Source organism: Camellia sinensis, chromosome 1 (assembly GCF_055761805.1).
Source record: "Camellia sinensis isolate YWXY chromosome 1, ASM5576180v1, whole genome shotgun sequence".
NCBI lineage: Eukaryota > Viridiplantae > Streptophyta > Magnoliopsida > Ericales > Theaceae > Camellia > Camellia sinensis.
Window position 1 is genome coordinate 172,210,340 of NC_138961.1, and position 23,958 is coordinate 172,234,297.

Here is a 23,958-nt window from a genome sequence, read left to right on the forward strand (position 1 = left end):
TTTTGTGAAATCAAAATTTTCTCCAATGACTTATTTGTATTTGTGTTCACTTATGCATTTTTGCGAAATCACTTATGTGATATGTGAAAAATTACGTATTTTTGTGTTGTTCTAAATTTTTGGAAACAAACTTACGTAAATTTTGTGTTGACTTACATATTGTTGTGAAATCACTTACGTGAATTCTGAAAGCTTACGCATTTTTGTGAAATCAAAGTTTTCTCCAATGACTTACTCGTATTTGTATTCACTTACACATTTTTGGGCTAATAAATAAGTGCAAATAAAAGTGTTCTCCAACCACTTACTCGTATTTGTGCTCACATACGTATTGTTTGGAAAATCACTTAGGTAAGCCGTGAAGACTTACGCAATTTTGTGAAATAAAAGTGTTCTCCAAATGCTTACTTGTATTTGTGCTCACATATGTATTTTTGGAAAATCACTTAGGTAAGTCGTGAAGGCTTACGCAATTTTGTGAAATATAAGTGTTTTCTAAAGACTTACTTGTATTTGTAATCACTTACGTATTTTTTGGGAAATCAGTTACGTCAGTTGTGAAAACTTGCGCATTTTTGTGAAATAGAAGTGTTCTTCAAGGATGTACTTATATTTGTAATCACTTACACTGTCATCAACCGAACTCGCCCCTACAGGTTAGGATCATAACTGGCCAGTAATCATGAGATTACATATAGCCTTAGACTGAAATCAAATTATATTTAATAATAAGGGGCCAAAATGCAGAAGTAAAATGTAAAGATTGTCCAATGAGCTGTGTAAACATGGCATAATAAAAACTTTTCTCATGCATATAATAACTCACACATTACTTACATAAGCATATTATACATGCCCAAGATCATTCAAAAGTAGTCTTAACAAAACCAAGGTTATATACAACTTGATCACACATGACCACAAAAGAAACAAAAAGGAAATCAAAAGTCTCATGCGTGAGACAACCTTGGTTGACTTCAAAAACTAGGTACTCTTACACACTTTCACTAAGGTTGGGGCAAGACATACTTTTGCTCACCTACATACATATAAATAAAGAGTGAGCTAATGCCCAGTGAATAATACCAGAGTAAAAGGGTTCATGAATGAGATTCATTAATCAAAATCCATAAACTATATGTGTTGATCGATATCAAAGCAAAACAACCTCAAATCCAACATATCATATATCACATCTATATACAAAACGACCTCGGGTCCAATTTATATATATACAAACAACCTTGGGTCCATTATATGCAAAACGACCTTGGGTCCGATTCATATACAAAATGACCTTTGGTCCATGATATGCAAAACGGCCTTGGCTCCAACATTTCATAGTCACATTTGTGCGCACTTTCAGATCCAAGATCATGTTCACATTCGCATTCGTATTCAAAACAATCTTAGGTCCAATCAATTCCTTATTTAAAATGACCTTTGGTCCATTTAACAGTCATACAAAACGGCCTTGGGCCCAATCCGTATCCTTGTCAATATACCAAATGGCCTTGGGCCCATTTCATATTCATACATCAATCGCTTCACATATTTCATTACGAATCAAATGATGGAATACTTATTCATAATACAAATTCAAAAGTTTAGAAACTTACCACATAAGTAACACTTAGAAAATAAAGCATACACAAAAATATCTTTACTAAGATATTACTCACAGTGTTCCAGTGCTTGATTCGTCATTCCACTTGACCCTACATAATTCACAACACATTGGGTCATAATACAATTCAATCCGTTCTTTAGTTTGCTTAACTTTCTTAGGCTTCTTTCGTGTTCTTTAATTCACTTAGGATGCTCAATGTGTACCTAAGAATGCTCAGAAATGAAAGAGAACAAGAATTGGAACATAAAACAGCTTTTCAAAAGTTTCTGAAACAAGGCACTCTGCTCAAGTGTAACTTTGGTCGCCCGAGCGGTCTGCAAATCTATGTAAAAGTACCTATTGCATGAATTTTAGGCTTGAGTGCATGAATTGGTCACTCGAGCCAAGAGCATTTCAAAACAGGGTTCGCTCCAGCGCAATTTTTGTCGTTCAAGCCACCCTGCAATTGTCTGTAAAAACTTCTAGGAGCTTAATTTTTAAGCTTAATTCTTGTGCTCGAGCGAACTGGTTGAATTCTGGAATTTCTAGAACTATATTTGAAGTTCAAAACATGTTTCCAAAGGCTCAAAGCTTGCAAGTTGATACCAAAAACATGAAAAAACATTGTATAGCATGATAACACTTCCAATTTGAAACCAATCATCCAAAATTATGGTCCATTCTCTCAAATTTGAATTCAAATCTTAAGTTATAAGCCATGTATGTCTTAACTTGAATTCTTTTCTTTCAAAACATAGTCAAATGACATGAGAAGCATAACATGAAGAACACTTCAAATTGAGATGTAAAAGTACCATGCATGTAAGAATTTCATGAATTCCATCTCAAATTATGCATGCATGTATATGATAAACTTGTATCTTCCAAATTCAAGGTAATACATGTCTCCATTGTACAATTACATGCAAAAGAACTCAAGAATTAGATGAATTCAACTTTTACATGTTATATCTTCAAGGATCAAAGGTTGAAAATCATACCTAAGGCTTGAATTCAAGCGTACTCCAGTTCAAGTCTTCAAATCTCCCTCAATTCCTTCACAATTCTCTTCTCTCTCTCTCTCTCTAAGTGTTGAGTTTACTCTCCTTCTCTCTCAAAATCTCAGCTCATTATAACTTTGAGCTCAATAAAACTCATGTATCATATATATATATATATATATAGGTGTAATTAGCTTAAGCTAATCAAGCTTGCTTATGAATAATTAATCCCACTCAATTTTGATTGATTCTAATTATTTTATTCTAATTATTTCGATTCGAATAAGTTTTTTAATTAAATTTCACCATAGGCTCTAAAAATTAGGCTAATCACAATGGTACAATCAATTTTGGTTTTTGTCGCCTTTACGGCCCTCAATTTCAGTTTATAATAGAATACTAAACAGATTTCTCTACAATGGATAGATATGAATTCAAAACACACATAATAACATGATTAGCATTCAAATTCACATTAATCATATAATCACAAGTATAATTAAGGATTACTAGTATAACACAGAACGGAGTTATCACATTTTTCCCCCCTTTAGGAAGTTTGGTCTTCCAAACTTATGTTACTTTCCCTTGGAAACAAATATGTGTAGTGCCGTTGCATCTCTTCTTATTTCTTCCATGTGGCATCCCCTCCATAATGTTCTTTCCACTCCATCTTCACCATTGGAATGGATTTGTTTCTCAGCTGCTTTACTAGTTAGTCAATGATTCGTTCTGGCCATTCTTTGTACTCCATATTTTCATCGAGGGCTATTCAATGATAGTCAATTACATGGAATGGATCTCAAATATAACCCCTTAACATTGACACGTGGAATACGTTGTGCATTTGCTTCATGCCTGTTGGTAAGACAACTCTGTAAGCAACTGGACCAAGTCTTTCCAGAATCTAAAACGGTCCAATATAACGGGGTGATAACTTACCAATTTTACGAAATCTTGATTGGCCTTTCATTGGAATTACACGGATGAACACATGATCACCAATCTCATACTCAAGAGGCCTTCTTCTAATATTTGCATAACTCTTTTGTCAGCTCTTAGCAATCTTGAGTTTTTGTTGAACAGTTTTTATCTTTTCGGTGGTTATTTGCACTAGTTCATGCCCAAGTAAGACCCTATCTCTGACTTCAGTCCAACAAATTGGTGATCTACATTTTCTACCATACAAGGCTTCATACAGTGCCATGCCAATACTAGAGTGAAAACTGTTATTGTACGCAAATTCTGCCAATGGTAAGTAAGTCTCCCAACTCCCCTGAAATTCTAAGGCACATATTCTGAGCATATCTTCTAGAGTTTGTATAGTGCATTCCAACTGTCCATCTGTTTGCGGATGGAATGCAGTACTAAACCTCAGTTTTGTCTCTATTGCTCTCTGTAGGCTTTTTCGGAATCTTGACACAAATTTCAGATCTCTATCTGACACAATAGACACCGAAACTCCATGCAGACAAACAATTTCATCAACATATATAGTGGCTAATCTATAGGCATCATAAGTAATTTTTACAGGCAGAAAATGTGCAGATTTAGTCAATCTATCAACTATAACCCAAATAGAGTCCATACCTCTAGGTGTCCGAGGTAAGTCGACGACAAAGTCCATGGTTATGTGCTCTCACTTTCATTCCAGAATAGGGAGAGGTTAAAGTAAACCTGTCAGTTTCTAGTGTTTAGCCTTAACTTGCTAACACTGAAGACATTTAGGCACATATTCTGCAATTTCTCGTTTCATATTAGGCCACCAGTAGCTCTATTTCAAATCCCGATACATTTTGTGGTTACCCGGATGCATCGCAAACATTGACTTGTGAGCTTCATCTAGAATTATCTTCTTTGATTCAGGAATGTTCAGAACACACAATCTATCTTGAAATTTCAACACTTCATTTTTCAACACTGTACCCCGGTCTCGGATTTGCTTCAAATTCATCGATTATTTTCTTGAGGAACTCATTGTCCCTTTGTTTCAGTTTGATCTCATCAATAATTGTTGGTTCGGCTGAAATCGAACCTATCATTCCACCTTTGTCATATAAGACTACTTCAATCTCGGATTTCTCAAAGTCTTGTAGGATTTCGATTTGTTCAGTGAGTAGACAAACCAAGTTCCTTGTTGATTTTCTTCTCAAGGCATTAGTAACTATATTATAATCTTTCATTAGTTCAAGCCATCTTCTCTACCGCATATTCAATTCTTTCTGAGTAAAGAAGTACTTTAAACTTTTGTGACTCGTGTAAACTTTGCGTTTCACCCTATACAAGTAATGCCACCAAATTTTCAAAGAAAATACAATGGCGGCCAATTCTAAGTCATGTGTTGGGTAGTTCTTTTCATGTGGTCGTAATTGTCGAAAGGCATAAGCAATTACTTTTCCTTTCTGCATTAATACACAACCCAGACCCTTATAAGATGCATCACTATAAATCACAAAGTTTTTCGTACCTGTGGGCAATGTCAACACTAGTGCAGTTGTTAGCCTCGTTTTCAGCTCTTGGAAGGAAGATTCTCTTTCATCATTCCATTCAAATGGTTACCATTTGCGTGTAAATTGGGTAAGAGGCACTATTATTTTTGAAAAATCTTATATAAACCTTTTGTAGTACCCTGCTAAGCCCATGAAACTACGGACTTCTATTACATTCGTTGGTGTAGACCAGTTCACAATTGCCTCTATCTTCTATGGGTCTACTGAAATCCCCTCTCTATTGATGACATGCCCTAAGAAAACAATCTTATCCAACCAAAATTCGCATTTCTTTAGTTTAGCAAATAATTTCTTTTCTCTGAGTGTTTGCAAAATAGTCCTCAGATGTTGTTCATGATTTACACTATTTTTTAAATAAATCAAAATATCATCAATGAAAACCACAACAAATTCATCGAGGTAAGTTTTGAAAATTTGGTTCATAAATGTTGCAGGTGCATTAGTCACTCCAAATGACATAACAAGAAATTTGTAGTGACCATACCTTGTTCGAAATGCATTTTTCTCAACATCTTCTGTTTTCACCTCTAACTAGTGGTACCCAGATCTCAGATCATTTTTTGAAAATACTTGTGAACCCTGTAACTAATCAAATAAATCATCAATTCGGGACAATTGATATTTTTTTTTTATCGTTACCCTGTTCAGTTCCTGGTAGTCAATGCACAAACGTAAAGTCTCATCTTTCTTCTTTCCAAATAACATCGGTGCGCCCCATGGCAAAGTACTTGGCTGGATAAACCCTTTTTCGAACAAGTCTTGCAACTATTCTTTCATTTCAGTAGGAGACATTTTGTAGGGGGTTTTTGAGATAGGCTGGGTACCTGGGACAACATCAATGGTAAACTCTATTTCTCTATCAACCGATCCCCCTGATAGTTCATCAGGAAATATATTCGAGAATTCTATTACAACAGGAATACTATCCATTTCAACATTCACAAATTGTTCAATCAAAATACTACACAAGTAACTTTGACTCCATTTCCTAAGCAATTTACATGCTTTCATTGCTAAGATCAGATAAGGTGGAGGCACTATCCCATTACTCACAAATTCAAATTCAACATGTCCTAGCGGTCTAAACACAACTCGTTTTGTTACACAGTTGATAGTGGCATAATATTTAAACAACTAATCCATACTCAGAATTACATCAAAGTTCCTAATGTCCAAGGGTAACAAATTCACATACAAGGAAGCACTGCCAATTCGCATATCACAAACACGATACACAGATGTACACAATACAGATTTCCCAGATGGAACAGATACACATAAATATGGCATTGATTCTAGGAGTCTTGTCAATCTAGATGCAAATATAGTAGACACAAAAGAATGCGTTCAGTTAGAATCAATTAACACAAAAGCATCTTGATTGCATATAGAGATAGTACCTGAGACAATGGCTTTAGTATTTCATGTGTCACCCGAGACAAGTGCAAAGACTCTCCCTTGTCTCATTGTGTCTCTGGTAATAGCAGACCTTATAGTGTTACCCGATTTTGAGATGGATCCGATCGAACTAGCAGCCGGTTTCCCACTTCTTTGTTGCTCAATTTGGGTGCAATCCCTTTCCATATGCCCCATTTCAACACATTTATAGCAAGCCCCAGAAATACGGTAACAAACCCCGCGATGTTTCTTACCACATTAAGTACATATTGGTGTCGTATCTCTAGTGGAACCCGAAGTGCTTGAGGATCCCGTATTTTGCTTTTTTGATAATCTTTTCTTTGAGAAAAAGCCCTGTCTCTTAGCTTTCCAATCAACTGGTGGTTTACTCTAATTAGCCATGTTAGTTTCAGACATCAAGTTCGATCTAGCACTTTAACATAAGTGGGCAATTTCAACATGTTCACCCTTTCTAAAATATCATTGCGAAGACCACCCTCAAACTTTTTTTCCTTTTTATATTGGGTTAATTACACTAATAGTCCCTATAGTTTGGGACTTGTGTTACTTTGGTCTCTAACTTTTCAATTGTGACACATTTGACCCTGAATTTTGAATTTTGTTCCAAATAAGGACAATTGAAAATTTCATTAGATTTTTCAAGGGTAAAATCGTCAATTTGATAAAATATAAACTAATTTGACAAAAATAAATGTCAAAAAAATATTTTTAATTTTTTTAAAATTATTTTTATCCACCAATGATAAAATTATGTAAAATTAATAAAAATTACATGATTAATTTTTTAAAATTAATTTTACATGATCATCATCCAAATACATAATAAAAATTAATTTGGTAAAAAAAATAAATAAATGTCTAAAAAAATTATCAATTTTACATAATTTTATTTTTAATAGGTAGAAATAATTTTTTAAAATTCAAAAATATTTGTTTGACATTTATTTTTGTCAAATTAGTTTATATTTTATCAAATTGACAATTTTACCCTTGAAAAATCTAATTATATATTCAATTGTCCTTATTTGGGACAAGATTCAAAATTCAGGGTCAAATATGTCACAATTGAAAAGTCAGGGACCAAAGTAACACAAGCCTCAAACTATAGGGACTATTTGTGTAATTTGCCCTTTTATATTTTGTGTCAACCATGTGTGGAGCAAATCTAGCCAATTCAGTGAGCTTGGCCTCATATTCAACTACAGTCATATTGCATTGCTTCAATCCTTCGAATTCAGACACCTTTCTATCACGGACACATTGTAAAAAATATTTATCATAAAAGAGTGCAAGAAACCATGTCCAGTCTATGCCCTTGTTATCATCATGAATTAGCATCCACCACCTTCTTGTTTCATCCTCCAGTACAAAGGTGGCCAATTGTAATTTCTGTATTTCAAGGAATGGAAATACTTCAAACAATTTTTCAATGCCGAGGACCCAAGCTTCAGCCTTCGATGGGTCTACACCCCCATGAAATAATGGTGGCTTCAATTTCTTGAATTCTTTGGTAAGAGCTATTGTTCAGTCATCATTTTGCAAATCTTGTACAAATTGTACCGAAGGCCGGGGTGGTGGTTGTTGCCACTACTGTTGCCACTACTATTGTTGCTTCAGTGCTTTTGCCATATCCTGCATCATTCTCTCCATTCAATCTAGCTGAGTAGTAGAGGATTCTTCTAGCTCATCTGCTCTTCTTCTTACCATTATCTAATGAGACTTGCATTATAATTCATATAGAAAGTATACACAATATTCATGTACAGCAAAGGCACGTACACACAAATAGGCAACAGTTCATATGTCATGCAATCGCATATTACCGCTTACTTTGGCATAATCTCAATGCATTCAAGTATATATTTATCACATGAATGCAACTTTGACCTTTTCTAGACACGCTATTACTCATTTCGACAATTGTGTGAGTTACTACTCGTGAATTGATACCATTATGTCATGACCCAAACCCGCCCCTATAGGTTAGGATCATAACCGACCAATAATCATGAGATTACCTACAACCTCAGCCCAAATCAAATTATATTTAATAATAGAGGGCCAGAATGCGGAAGCAAAATGTAAAGATTTTCCAACAAGCTGTGTAAACATGACATAATAAGAACTTTTCATATGTATATAATAACTCACACATTACTTACATAAGCATATTAAACATACCCAAGATCATTCAAAAGTAGTCTTAACAAAACCAAGATTATATACAACTTGGTCACACATGACCACAAAAGAAACAAAAAGGAAATCAAAAGCTTCATGCGTGAGGCAACCTTGGCTGAATTCAAAAACTAGATACTCTTGCACACTTTCACTAAGGCTGGGGAGGGACATCCCTTTCCTCACTCACATACATATAAATAAAGAGTGAGCTAATGCCCAGTGAATAATACCAGAGTAAAAGGGTTTATGAATAAGATTCATTAAATCAAAATCCATAAACTATACTTATTAATCGATATAAAAAAAAAACGACCTGAGGTCCAATATATCATATATCATTTCCATATACAAAATGATCTTAGGTCCAATTTATATATATATATAAACAACCTTGGGTCCATTATGTGCAAAACGACCTGTGGTCCATGGTATGCAAAACGACCTTGGGTCCAACATTTAACAGTCATACAAAATGGCCTTAGGCCCAATCTGTATCCTTGTCAATATACCAAATAGCCTTGGGCCCATTTCATATTCATATATCAATCGCTTCATATATTTCATTGCGAATCAACAAATGGAATACTCATTCATAGTACCAGTTTAGAAGTTTAGAAACTTACCACGTAGGTGACACTTAGAAAATAATACATACACAAAAATATCTTTATTAAGATATTACTTACAGTGTTTCAGTGCTTGATTCGTCCTTACACTTGATCCTACATAATTCACAACACATCGGGTCATAATACAATTCAATCCATTCTTTACTTTGCTTGATTTTCTTAGGCTTCTTTAGAGTTCTTTAATTCACTTAGGTTGCTCAATGTGTACCTAAAAATGCTCAGAAATGAAAGAGAATGGACATAGGAACATAAAACAACTTTTCAAAAGTTTTTGAAACAGGGCACTCTGCTCGAGCACAACTTTGGTCGCTCAAGTAGTTTACAAAACTCTGTAAAAGTACTGGTTGCTTGAATTTTAGGTTTGAAAACATGAACTGTTTGCTCGAGCCAAGAGCAGTTCAAAATAGGGTTCGCTCGAACACAACTTTTGCTGCTCGAGCCACCGTGCAATTGTCTGTAAAACTTTTGGGAGCTTAATTTTTACGCTCGAGCGCCACTTCCTGCGCTCGAGCGAATTGGTTGAATTCAAGAATTTCCAAAACTATGTTTAAAGTTCAAAACATGTTTCCAAAGGCTCAAAGCTTACAAGTTGATACCAAAAACATGAAGGGGAAAAAAAATTGTATAACATGATAACACTTCCAATTTGAAACCAATTGTCCAAAATCATGGTCCATTCTCTCAAATTTGAATTCAAATCTTAAGTTATGAGCGATATATGTCTTAACTTGAATTCCCTTCTTTCAAAATATGGTCAAATGACATGAGAAGCATGAAAACATGAAGAACTCTTCAAGCGGAGATGTAAAAGTACCATGCATGTAAGAATTTCATGAATTCCATCTCAAATTATGCATGTATGTATATGATTAACTCTTATCTTCCAAATTCAAAGTAATACATGTCTCCATTGTACAATTACATGCAAAAGAACACAAGAATTAGATGAATTCAACTTCTACATGTTTTATCTTCAAGGATTAAGGATGAAAATCATACCTAAGGCATGAATTCAAGTGTACTCTAGTTCAATTCTTCAAATCTCCCTTAATTCCTTCATAATTCTCTCATCTCTCTCTCTCTCTCTCTCTCTCTCTCTCTCTCTTTAAGTGTTGAGTTTGCTCTCTTTCTCTCTAATCTCAGCTCATTACAACTTTGAGTTCAATAAAGCTCATGTATCATATATATATAGGTGTAATTAGCTTAGGCTAATCAAGCTTGCTTATGAATAATTAATCCCACTCAATTTTGATTGATTCTAATTATTTTATTCTAATTATTTCGATCCGAATTAGTTCTTTAATTAAATTTCACCATAGGCTCCAAAAATTATGCTAATCACAATGGTACAGTCAATTTTGGTTTTTGTCGCCACTACGGCCCTCAATTTCAGTTTATAATATCATACTGAACAAATTTCTCTATAATCGATTGATATGAATTCAAAACACACATAATGTAGACGTCCCCGAATGCCCTGGGAGGGATGAGGTCCCGTTCTGTTCGTATTGGGCTTCACTACAAGTTCGGACTCTCAAATTGTCACGGTTCTTAATCTGAACCAAAGAGTCCAAATCCGGCAAATCGTTTTGAGAAAACATATTTTTTTTTAAAGAAGTGCCAAACATGGACTGCTTTGCCAGATACAGAGTCGCCACCTAAATATTTTATTTTTGGGAAATTTAGGAAACCCTGACTCGTTGCCTAAGGCCACCTGTCCGTCATCACCAAAGTTGCCTCGGCTCGGGAACTTGGGTACGATTAGGGAAGGTCACTTCGTGAGCACCCCCGCTCGCCCGATCAAAGATCGGCCTCTACTAACCATGATATCTAGTTTTGAAAACTTTATGCGTTCTTATTCCGGTTATTAGCCTAGATTTACTATGTGATGCGCACAACATACAAGTATAGACTGGATCGTCTGAATTGGAACAAAACATTTCATGTTTATTTTTTGAAAGTGGTTTGATGGTGCTACTCGCAAGTAGGCTAAGACGTGGATTTGCCACCCTCGGGTGCGCTTAGAAAACATGATTTTGCCAGTATCTAGTGGGCTTAAAACACACATTTTAACGAATTGCTCCAACTCAAATAACCCAACCTTCACCCACAGGCATTCAGGCAGTTATATCACATAAGCACTTAGCCTCATGGTAAACATGCTATCATGGCAGTCACTCACACACATGCAAGGATGCTAAAGCATAAACACTTACCAAGTACTCCAAGCCAAAACAAAAGCTATGTTAAAAATCCATGCATGATCCTAACTATACAGAAATGCCTAATGCAACACATGCAAAATGCAACTAAGATAGACTCGGCTATTCTAAGATGGCATGTGAAATGCTACAACTAACATGTATTCAACTTGGAATTGAAATACAAATGCAGTTAGTATGATGCGCCGAGCCCAGTGCATGCAAGACAGATGAATGAATGCAAACATGCTATCATACTGTATGCTAATTGAAACATGCCCTAATCTAACCATCATAAGCTAGTAAATAAAAGGGAGAAAGACGTGGGTTTGGAAGACATGCATCACATGCACGCACACTTATTACAGTTGTGCCCTCGCTTGGAGGGTCCGAAAGAATAATATAGTCCCAAATAAATAATTACAGTCCCGAATAAATAATTACAAAACCCTAATTAATTAACAAATTAACTAGGAAAGTAGTAAATTGCACGCAAATCCGTGGACCGCCCCAGCTCTGTTCCGAATGATGGATGATGCATGCTTGAGTTGCCTTGCGCGAAAATCCACTGCGATGCCCCAGTTTGCCTCTGTTTGCAATTATTCTTGGAATGCGAGCCAAGCTCCGGAAGGCTGCTGATTTCTGATTGGCTGCAACAGAGAGCTAGAAAGGGGCATGGCAAAGTGTTTTCACATATATATGCATGACTACTCTTCAGGGAGTGTAGTCCTCGATCCTCGTGCCACCAATCACGCATCTCGATACATGATGACCGAGGAGTCGATTTGCATGACTCAATATGGAATGAATGCACATGAAAACACAACAGGGCCTAGACTCCATCATGGATAATCCGGAGTGTCGGTGACTGGGAATTGAGACACGTTCCGTCACTCGGAGTACGAAACGTCCCTCGTTTCCCGTGCTCGGGCTAACTCCTATCCCAAATACAATGCGATATGCATGACATGCATGAATGCAATCCTAACATGCAACCTAGCATACACAATGCTATGAAATGGCATACACAATGCACGATGTAACGAGGCATACACAATGCTCTAACATACAACCTAGCATACATAATGCTATGAAATGAAATGGCATACACAATGCACGATGGACTTACACCAACATGAGTGGACCTCAGCCACACTCACATCAGTAGCCAGTAGATGAAAATGAGACTCTCGAAATGCGTGCATGCATGCACGCAAACCAAGGACCGAACCTAAGGCATAGTATGCAACTCTAACAAGGCATGGCAAGGCATGAAATATGGCATACAAGCATGTAATTCCAGCACTGAAATATGATGCAAAATGGTCCCGAATTATGGAAATATGGCACCCGATGCATGAGATGAACCCCGAAATTCGAAACTAGGCACATGGAATGACTTGTAGCTATACAAAGCATGCATTATTTGATCATAAAGCATGAAGACAGAGCCAAGGCAGTCCCAAAACATGGACATTTTCAGTTCAAAGCATGGCCAAAAGATGCTAGCAAGATGGACTAAAATAGCATGCAATTTTGACTAGCAAACATGGTTTACATGGCAAGTATAGGATGCACATGGAATCTCACCAAACCAAAAAAAAATCAGTGAATAAAACATGTGAAAATAGGCCCAAATAACCACTGATATGCAACCATGGCATGCAAAAATGATGAGTTAATTTAGAGGGCCATGCAAGGAGTCATTAAGCACATGCAAGATAGACATTTGACATGGCATAAAAAACTATGAAAATCAAATATGGTAGCCCCAAAACTCACCAAATTGACCCTATAAAGTGACTCCAAAGCATGCAAGATAGGGTCTCTTTGGAAGGCCAAAATGACCACCAAACAAGTCAAGGTGAGAGGGGGTCACCCCCCTCTGATTTGGAAGCTCAAAACAGTGTCTTAGCCACTGGAAATCCACTGGATTTCAGTGTCTAGAAGGCCAAACAAATCATGCAACAAGGGCTTAGGTGTAAGGCTCAAAATAGGAGACAATCAAGAATACAAGGAAGCATATGACCTCAAACAAAAATTGAACCTTAAACAAACTTGAATATGAGATTAAAACAAGATATTTTTCAGTTTATGACAACTCTCAAAAACAAACACAAGTAGGGCTAATCTATCATGCAAAAAAGGCCCTAAAAAAGAGAATAGAGACAAGGGACAGAAGCTAGCCTCAACCAGTGAAGAGCCCTTCAACAAAGTTGAAGAGGGGCTCAAAAAAAAGTACTTTACAATTTATGTCAAGCTTCGAAAATAATCACAAGTAGGCCTAAAATATCATGCAAGAAAAAGGCCTAAAAGAGGGATAAAGAGACAAGTGATAGTTGCTGGCCTCAAACAGATGAGAGTCCTTCAACAAAGTTGAAGAGGAGCTCAAAAAAAGATATTTCACAATTTATGACCAAGTCCAAAACAGCTCACAAATAAGACTAAAATACCATGCAAAAATAGGCCTAAAAGAGAGTTTAAACACAAAGGGTGAGGAGGAGACCTCAAACAGAATATGACTATTTACAGTTTGGGTCGGAGCCCAAAAATGAAAGCAAAAAAGGCTAAAATAGCATGTAAGATAGGGCAAGAAAGAGGGAAAATGGGACTCACCCTTGTAGAACCAAGCTTCAACAGCTTTTGGACCAGGTTTGGGAGCTCTTAGCCTCTAGAAAACAGCCTCAAGTTGCTGGAATGGAGTGTGGAGGTGTTGTGCTATGGATTGGTGCAAGAATCTTAGGGTTTTGAAGCTTGAAGTAGAGAGAGGGGGGGAGTTAATGCAAGAGGCTCAAAGCAATTTTTGTAACCCTGAAAAATGGAGCTGGCGGGCTGGTTTTATAGAGGAGAGGAGTGGAGGAAAGGGGAGGAAAATCAAATTCAAATTTCTTCCCCAAAAGACCCTCCCTCGAATACAGGATCTGGGGGAAAAAGGAGGGGATAGCTGGAAAGAACAAGGTGTGGGGGTCATGGCCGGCCAGGTTCAAAAGGTTCAGGTGGCCGGCCGACCAAGGGTCAAAAGGGTCAATGCAAATTGCTGGCCAGCCACCCCAAAAAGGTGGCCTCCCATGTGTACAGAACACAAATATGTGGTCAAAACCCAGAAAATGTGAACCAGGAGAGAGAAAAGCCAACTTTTTAGAGGGGTTCAAAAGGGTCAAGGACAATTACTGGCCGGCCTATACATATTGGTGGCCTCCCAGGTGTGTACAACACAAATATGGGGTTTAGGGCTAAAGAAAGTGGCCCCGGGGTGGTCAACATTAGCTTTTTAGTGAGGAAAACGGGCGACGGAGAGCGATGAAGAAATAAAGTTGGCTTTTCAGAACAATTGCTGGCCTCCCACCCTCCTATAAGCTTTCTGACAATGAAAATAAGGTTTCCACCAAAAATGAACCAAAACCGATGCAAAACGAAGGTTCGGGGGCCGAAACACGCAGTTCGGGGCCCCGAAAATGGGCTGTTAAGCACCGGAGGTGGCATTTGACCACGAAGTTGGTCTTTCGGGCCACAGTGTCTCTCTAAAGGGAGGAAATAAGATGTGTGCCAAAAACCGGAGCAAACGGAGGTAGTTAAGCGGTCCCGAACCGAGGCACACGGCCGTCGGCTTCGAAAAATCAAAAACCGGGCTCCAAACGGGAAAAATGGCCTACGACCACGAAACGTAGCCTACGGCCACTGAGAGATGATCTACGAGACCTCTCCTTCCCTTCAGGAAGAGAAAACAGAGAAAACAGAGCCTGGTTCGCAAACCGAGGCAAAGCACGAAAAAGTCTAGAAGTCCGAAGGCAAGGCTTGCAGCCAGGACTCTGAAACTTCTGAACGAGCACAAAATGCAATATCACCGAGCGCTCAATCAGTGACGTCTGAGTCTTAAGGTCGGTCAAAAATGGGGTGTCTACAGTTGCCCCTCTTTGACAGAACCCGGAAGTCATACGTGACGAGAGTGAATGTCAAAGCCCAGAGACGACCCATTTTTGACAAAGTCGAAGACTTAGACAAACAGGCGAGATAAACAGAGATGCGCCCGCAGGCGTGCCCGCAGGCAGGGGCAAAATGCAACCGACAATGCAAGAAACTGAAGATATCTCAATGATCATGCAAATGCAGCAAGCTGTAATGAAGCACATATTCACAATAGATGCAACAGTTTTAAGCAAGAATGCAAAACAACAACTACATTTCATACAGTTAAGAATGCGGAGAATTTATTCAATTCTCGCCACGTCTCACACGGAGAAGATACAATACCTGCGCGGTTCGTCTGGTCGTACCAGCCTCAAATGAACCGTACATACAATATCGTGCCCTGAAAAGAGAGAGACTCAACAAGCACAACATTGTTAACAACATGTTTTCAAAATGATATTGAATGCAGACAATCGCGGCGTTGATAGAAAAGTGCATCGCAATGCGAGGAGTAACGCGCGTGACAACGCGGGTTAAGCATGAGGGTATGACAACACTCGTGAAACATGCACACTAGTATGAGTGGTGTGCATGAGAATGCAAGTGACGTTCATAACAATGCAGAGCAAGTGCAAACTAGAATGCATGTTTGTCATGAAATGACGAGCAAAGAAATGCAAGTTTTTGATGAGGGCAACTCAATCGCGGCCTCCGGTTTACCTCCCGGAGGGGTCGCAACATGTTCAAAAAGGATACATCTCACTTTTGATGAGTAACGATGAGAAACGCATCGAAAGTTGAAGTTGAAGTTCCGTTAGAGCGATTTTGCGACGGAAAGTGCACTTCTCTTGTACTTTTTCAGGTCCCGGGGACTCCAATCCTCCCCAAAATTTGCAGAGAGCTTGGTGGGCGCCTGGGGAACACCACCGGCCAGTTTTCTTCCCAGGGGGAGGCCACCGACCAGGTTTGTGGGAGAGGGGTGGCTGGCCCGCCCGAAAAGGTGGCTGGCCGGCCACTTTTCCAAAACCATGGGCTTTTTGGTACTTTCACTCTCTTTTCTTTAAATCCATTCGGCCAAATCATTTTTCCTCATAACTCCAGCTACGAAAACACCTTCTCTACCTTCCTAGACCATTTTCCTCTTCAGATCTGAGCTCTATACGCGTTTTCCAACGCCCCACGTAAGTTGTTTTCGCGAAATCTTTCAGTTTTCGTCACTTTGGACCGATTAAATTTTGATTTCGGTGCTTCTTTTCTCATTTTCACCACTTGAGGTAAGTTTGTCTCAACATTTGGAAGATTTCCTCGAGGGTTGACTTTTGTTGACTTTTTCATTTCCCGAGAGTTGACTTTTGTTGACTTTTTCCAATTTTGGCTCATTTTGCTCGTTTTTGCTCCTTTTTGCAGATTTTCTGAAATGGCTGGTCATTTCCCTCACGGTGGAGGTCCTCCGGGTGCCGGGGATGATCCCAATATCATGGCTCTGCCTCCGAGGGTTCGACCCTTCATACCCGAGAGGTACGACCCTCCGACACATGTGCTCTCCTAGGCAGTTTTCTACCATTTTACCGATTTCGATGATCGAGCACCCGGGGATCTTTTATTGTGGGAGCCGGAGTCCCACCTCTCCCATCAGGCACGAGAGGTATTTACTTCGCCTTTTTTATATTTCTGCTATGTAACCTGCATTTTCCATGCTTTCCATGTTATGTTTATCCGCTCATTTGAGTGCACCGCTTGTTTAGAATGCTTTAGTCTATGACACTGTATTCTGTTTGCATCTTGAACACATAGTTCAATCACTTGAATTTCTGAACACACAGTCCATGAGTTGAAGGTGAACACACAGCACACACATTTGTTAGAAAGTTGAACACGCAGCCCAAACTTTCAATTTCCGAACATACAGCCTGAATGGAAGGTGCACACACAGCACACACTTGACAGAAGTTTGAACACGCAGCCCAAACTTTGAATTTCTGAACACACAGCCCAGATTAAGGTGAACACGCAGCCCATTGTTTTTGGAATTTGAACACACAGCCTAAACACTTGACTTTCTAAACACACAGCCCAAATTGAGGATGAACACGCAGCCCACTGTTTTTAAAATTTGGACACACAGCCCAAACACTTGACGTCGAACACGCAGCCCGAACTTTGAGATGAACACGCAGCCCACTGATTTTGAAATCTGAGCACACAGCCCACACACTTGACTTTCTGAACACACAGCCCAGATTGAGGGTGAACACGCAGCCCACTGATTTTAAAATTTGAACACACAGCCCAAACACTTGACGTCGAACACGCAGCCCGAACTTTGAGATGAACACGCAGCCCACTGATTTTGAAATCTGAGCACACAGCCCACACACTTGACTTTCTGAACACACAGCCCAGATTGAGGGTGAACACGCAGCACACCGATTTTAAAATTTGAGCACACAGCCCAAACACTTGACGTCAAACACGCAGCCCGAACTTTGAGATGAACACGCAGCCCACTGATTTTGAAATCTGAGCACACAGCCCACACACTTGAATTTCTGAACACACAGCCCAGATTGAGGGTGAACACGCAGCCCACTGATTTTAAAATTTGAGCACACAGCCCAAACACTTGACGTCGAACACGCAGCCCGAACTTTGAGATGAACGCGCAACCCACTGATTTTGAAATCTGAGCACACAGCCCACACACTTGACTTTCTGAACACACAGCCCAGATTGAGGGTGAACATGCAGCCCACTGATTTTAAAATCTGAGCACACAGCCCACACACTTGACTTGCACGTGGCTCATTGCATTGTATCTGTTTTAGTTTGCGCACAGCTCATACATTTCATTTGCACACAGCTCATTTATTTCATTTTGAGACTGAATGTATGTATTCATTCTGAATACAGGTGACCTCCCGTATAGTACGAGGATATGGCTCTGTTACGGCCAGAGAGTGGTATGCTGAGCTTCCGGAGGCTGTCCGGGATTTGGTTGACTTGGCAGGGTTTGGGCCCTTCTGCTCCGGGATATCTCGTTGTCCGGCTAGCAGGACACTGATGGGTGCTTTAGTAGAGAGATGGTGGGACACCACCAACTCCTTTCATTTCTCTGCTACTGGGGACATGACTATGACCCCATTTGACTTCGCCGTATTGATCGGCCTTGATATGGGAGGCTGGGCGATCCCGTATGATGAGGACATGGGCCCCAGTGGGAGGCCGCCTGGATCTACTTGCTGGGAGCTCACCCGCCAGTTGACAGATCTTCGGGCAGGGTCCGATATACTTGGTTTTCCTCCCATTTCCGGATGGTGGAGATGGAGCCTGAGACTCTTGAGGAGGTAGCCCAGTATACCTGCGAATTTTTGATGTTCCTCTTCGGGACTACTCTGTTCGCCGATAGGGGAACACTGTCGGACTTTATCTCTTGAGTGCTCTAGTGGACCTATCACAGGTCCGGCGGTATGACTGGGGTGGCGCCAGCCTGGCCACTCTTTATTGCTATATGAGCGCGACCTCCCGCGGACGGGGGAACATACTTGGCGGTTATTGGAGAGCCTGGGAGGTACTTTCTGCCCCCTTTGATTTACATTTCTTCTTTCATTCTCTATACACTGCACACACGGTACACTTTACATTTTGTATCTCTGTACTCTGCCCTCAGCATTCTGTATTTACAATTTGTACTCAGCATTCTGTATTCTGATGGCTACTGCCCTGTTTTCCACAGCTATGGATCTATGCGTACTTCCCGACACTAGTCCCGGAGCTTGAGGTGGAGATGCCTCCCGTGAACCCTTACTCGTTGGTATTTGAGGGCCCACACCGACCGAGACCTCGGGAGTCTCTTCTCTATCTACGACAGTACTTTGACACAGTACGACCATCAGAGGTATTGCAGAACTCTCAGTTCTTCATGTTTCCAATCTTTGATTTATCTTGCGCATTTACGATTTCTGATCAGCTTATGCATTGGTTACCCGTAGATCGCATGGCAGCCTTGGGCGCCTTTGGGTAGTGACCTCCAATTCCAGTTTGTCGGAGCCTGGGGTACCTCTCGATACAGGGTCCTGTTAGAGGGGCCGGTTGGCAGGGCCTGGTTTTTAAGGGAGCACTTCCTGCGCCAGACATGGGGCTACCCCGCTCAGGACGTTCCCTCAGCACCCCCAGACGACATGCGGACCGCTGATAGGCTCCCTCTCCAGGGTGTTATCGATGCCAGGTTGGGTACTGATGCATTTCTTCATCTGGAGCAGGGAGAGTATGCGACTTATCGTCACACATACTTGATGCCTTCGTTGACGGGAGCCCGTACCCCGACGAGGAGATCCGCTGGTATGCCCTCATCGGGCCGGGCTCAGGCCGCGGACGTCCCTTCCACTAGCAGGGCTGGTACATCCAGAGGTGGGGGTGGATTGGTTCCCCCGATTCCTCCGACTCATCATCATCCTGGGTGGCCAGATATGCCGACCGAGCTGACGGGATGGCGATTCGGGACTCCCTACTCGATTCCGATAGAGCCTCCCATGTCTGACCACAAATATGTCAGAGATCCTGATTCGCCGCCGGTATGTTTTATAGCTTTGATTTATCACTTAGATACTTGGACATTCATTCCTCTACTGATATTTTGCATTTGTATCTACAGCCTCCGGTCGAGTATATGGATGAGATGCTCGGGATGATGGCCGCACTCGAGGGCATGGTCTTACGGAGAGAGGCACAGTTGTCCATCATGGGTGTCCAGGTACTCTTTAATTTTCTCGCATTTATCATACTTCCGATGACATGCTGAACTTGATCATTTCACTGCATTGGTAGGTTGCCTGTGTAGAGCATATCTAACACACACCACATTCATATACTGTATCTGCATGCATCCTCATTTCATGTAGTTTGCTTGCATCTGTATCTGATACACACATTTGAGCTGATGTATTCAAACTGCACTTTTTATTTTCAGATGCCTCCAGTATATCAGCCACAGACTGGGCCATCCAGGCCTTCTCGGGGAGCCGGGAGAGGGGAGCCGTCCCGCAGACGCAGAGCACATATTGTAGAGGAGGAGCCCGGTGAGGACGAGGAGGAGAAGGAGGCTGCAGATCGTCAGTCAGAGACATCTGCTGACAGAGAGGAGGGTTCCGACCCTAGTTCCGGGAGCGGAGAGGAGGCTGAGGAGGATCCCGAGGATGACAATTCCGACTCAGATGGTGCCGGTGGTGCAGAGCCAGTTCCGCAGAAGAGGACGAAGAGGGCCTCTTATTCCTGCTCTTGAGAGCATTGGTGCAGCTGTTTCCTACTTTATTTACCTTTTTACTAGTAGTTATAGCACATTGTACATTATTAGGCAGTTTCATTTTCTGTAAAACTTGTACCTTTGTTGTAAAATGTTGTAACAAAAGAAGCGTGATGGAATGAAACAGCTTTTTGAAAAAGTGTTGTACTTTATATTCTCAGCATCGCATCGCGTCATTTTGCACAAAAATGAGATTTGAATGGTAAATGTGCATTGTGTATTTGCCAAGTCAGGTAGCAAACTGACACAACAAACTAAACAACCTAACTTACTAAGAAACAACAAAACCTCAGCAAGTTTACAACTCGATAAGCAAAACATAACAAAACTGATTAAACAAGGAGTAAAAACCTTGACAAACAAAACTTGACAGCTTGACAAAACTCAAAAACTCGATAAACATGACGATTCAACAGACAACACAACAACTCGATAAGCAAAACAATAACTTGATAATCAAAGCAAAGACTCGATAAGCAAGACTTAACAACAACTCGATAAACAAGGTGTATTTCGGACGATCTGGATGACAGAACGCATCCAAAACTGAGGAAAACTCGCGCCTTCAACACTCCCGATACATGGAAATGCTAGGAACTTCCTTCTAGAGGGTAGAACAAGACCAAAGACACAGACTGCAGTATGGCCGGCCACCTTTGGGAGCTGGCCGACCAATTTTTTGCATTTGAGGGGAGAAGGGTGGCTGGCCTACCAGAAAAGGTGGCCGGCCGGCCACTTAGCTTAGCAACCACCAGTTTTTCGACACGTGTCCCCCCGAACAGTGCCTTATCCCCTTTAAAGGTCCTAGCTCCGTGGCTCATTCATTTCATCTCAGTTTTGCACCAAAATGGAAGCGTTTCTCGTCGAAAATCTCACAGCTTGGATTGCTTCTTTAGATGGCTCGAAAAAGTTGAACTTCCGGGGCTTCGGCTGGAATGCACTATTCACGCTGAGCCGTACTCCGCTACACCTTCCCTTCCTTCATGCCGCGGCAAGGTTTTGGAACCCGGTAACACATGTCTTTAGCTTCAGCGGGCAAGAGGTATGTCCGACTTTCGAAGATTTTCAAGCTTTGATGGAATCTGAAAGTTATGAAGAGATCTTGCCTCAGTTTCGCTTTAGTCACGCCCAAGCTTTAGGGCGGATATGTGGACTCACCACGCATGACGCTCGGTCTCTGATTTGTAATGGGGAACTCGACATCCTCGGATTGATTTATCGCTTTTCTGACGCCGGTGACCGTGGCGACCATCATTGGCAAGGTTTCCGACAATATGCCCTTTGCTTGTGTATGCTATCTCACTTTCTGCTTGCGTCGGGCTTTGGTGGATCTAGCATTCGCCTGATTGAAGTTGCTCAAGGCTTGAAGGATGGAAAGAGTTGTATTGCGATGACACTGGCCGAGACGCTGATAGGCTTGGATGCTTTCCATCGCCGGGAGACGACCAGATTTGCGGGGAGTCGACTACTGCTGCAGGTAATGTTTCCCACCCAATCTCACATATGTATTGCTCACATCACTCGGCCCTCAGGCTCGGTTTTTCTCACAAAACCCTTGTCTTACTTTTCTCTCATCGTACATCTCTCTATTCTTCATTCTCTTATTTTTCATCCCTCCCTAGGTATGGTTTATGGATAAATTACAGGTTGTGGACTCTTGCCCAGCCTACTCAGCTCGCGGTTACTTCTTCCGACAACGCCTAGTTGATGCCCTTGATGAGAGATGGTGGTTCAACTGGATGTGCAATTTGTCTGCAGACCGCATCGCCTAGCGCTGCCCTTGGCTCAATCTCCCGGCAATGAGCTATAGTATGTTCCGGCAGACCGGGATCCAGTTGGTTGGTCTGACTCACTGTGTATTCTACTTTCCGTTCCGGTTCCAATGCCAGTTCGGTCATGATCAGACTTGTCCACCAGAGGGGATAGAGTACCCGGCTTCATTCCCGGTTCGAGGCGCACAGCTTGCCCGATATGCCATGGTATGGAAGACGAGAGAACTCCTGGCCCCCGCTCCCACTTTCAGTTATACTTTGTTTGACGAGAGCTTGGATTGGCTCAATGAAGAGGCACAGATTGGGCCCAGCTCGGTATCAGAGGCTTCGACCAGCTCTAGGAGGGGGCGCAGGGACACCTGACTTGACTATGCCCCGGATTTATTGCTTTATTTAGTACTTTCAAGTTTTTCTTTATGAATGTAATAAAAAGCAACTTCGATTGTATGCAAGAGCAGGAGAACTCTGTTTTGAAATTAATGAAATTGAAGGTTGTGGTATTGAAAATTTTCTGCTTTGGTCCAAAAATGGTCTTAGTTGTAGAAAGATTAATTGAACAAAGTCAACTTTTATTAAAAATTTTCAAAACCATTTTCGGTATGGATCAGAACTAGACACGCCTGAGATCTGTCACTGAGATGCACAACCCCGGATCCCTGCAACTGGAAAGTTGCCCCTAGTCCGAAGAGTACCGCGGCACTGCATGGCAACGGAAAGTTGCCCCTAGTCTGAAAAGCACTGCACCGAAGATTCCAATGGATGCTGGCAGACAAAGATGACTGAGATGATCAAATGGACAAAGTTGATTGGGGAAACGTTTATGGCTGAACTTCAAGATGAAGTTGCCTACGTATCCCGATGATGGGAATCAAGCCTTACGTAGTTCAGGCTTAGGTTCACTCGAGTATTTTCACTCTCCTTTTACGTTCTAACTTTTGCCAAGGCTGCCCTTTGTGGGTTTTCAACCTTGCGAGCTCAGTTTTTATATTTTCCAATTTTTTTTTGCTCTAACTTTTGCCTAGGTCACCCTTTCGGGTTTTCAGCCTAGCGAGCCTCTCAGGGATAATATTTCTTCAACTTGTCCATGTTGATCGGTTGTGAGAATTCTAGGCCATCTAGGTCCATCAAAACCACAGCTCCACCTGACCAGATAGCTTTGATGATGTAGGGACCAGTCCAATTGAGTCTGAACTTGCCCCTTGGGTCGTGGATGGGACCTCGGTTGTCCTTGAGGACCAAATCTCCTTCCTTTAGATTCCTGGACTTAACTTTCTTGTTGAAAGCCCGGGCAATTCTGCATTGATAGCCTTGAACATGGTACAGTGCTTTCAGTCTTCTCTCATCAAAGAGCATGAGTTCCTCAAATCTACTCTGCTGCCAATCTATTTCGGCTATTTGACACTCAGCCAATACTCGCAACGACGGAAC

General features: G+C 40.9%; 1 protein-coding gene across 1 annotated transcript; it reads left to right on the top strand.

Moving 5' to 3' along the window:
- The first annotated feature begins 19,470 nt into the window (after window positions 1-19,470).
- On the top strand, window positions 19,471-20,783 carry LOC114262329 (uncharacterized). The gene is made up of 3 exons (XM_082868058.1): window positions 19,471-20,030; window positions 20,111-20,209; window positions 20,426-20,783. The coding sequence occupies exons 1-3, from the start codon at window positions 19,638-19,640 to the stop codon at window positions 20,735-20,737; spliced, it is 804 nt and encodes a 267-aa protein (XP_082724184.1). The 5' UTR covers window positions 19,471-19,637; the 3' UTR covers window positions 20,738-20,783.
- Window positions 20,784-23,958: the final 3,175 nt, after the last annotated feature.

What these genes read in the sequence shown, in the direction of transcription:
- LOC114262329 (XM_082868058.1), top strand. Translation starts at nt 19,638, where the DNA reads ATGCGGACCGCTGATAGGCTCCCTCTCCAGGGTGTTATCGATGCCAGG. An exon ending in GAGATCCTGATTCGCCGCCG is followed by an intron (nt 20,031 to 20,110) that starts GTATGTTTTATA and finishes TTGTATCTACAG; the next exon opens with CCTCCGGTCGAGTATATGGA. An exon ending in TGTCCATCATGGGTGTCCAG is followed by an intron (nt 20,210 to 20,425) that starts GTACTCTTTAAT and finishes TTTTATTTTCAG; the next exon opens with ATGCCTCCAGTATATCAGCC.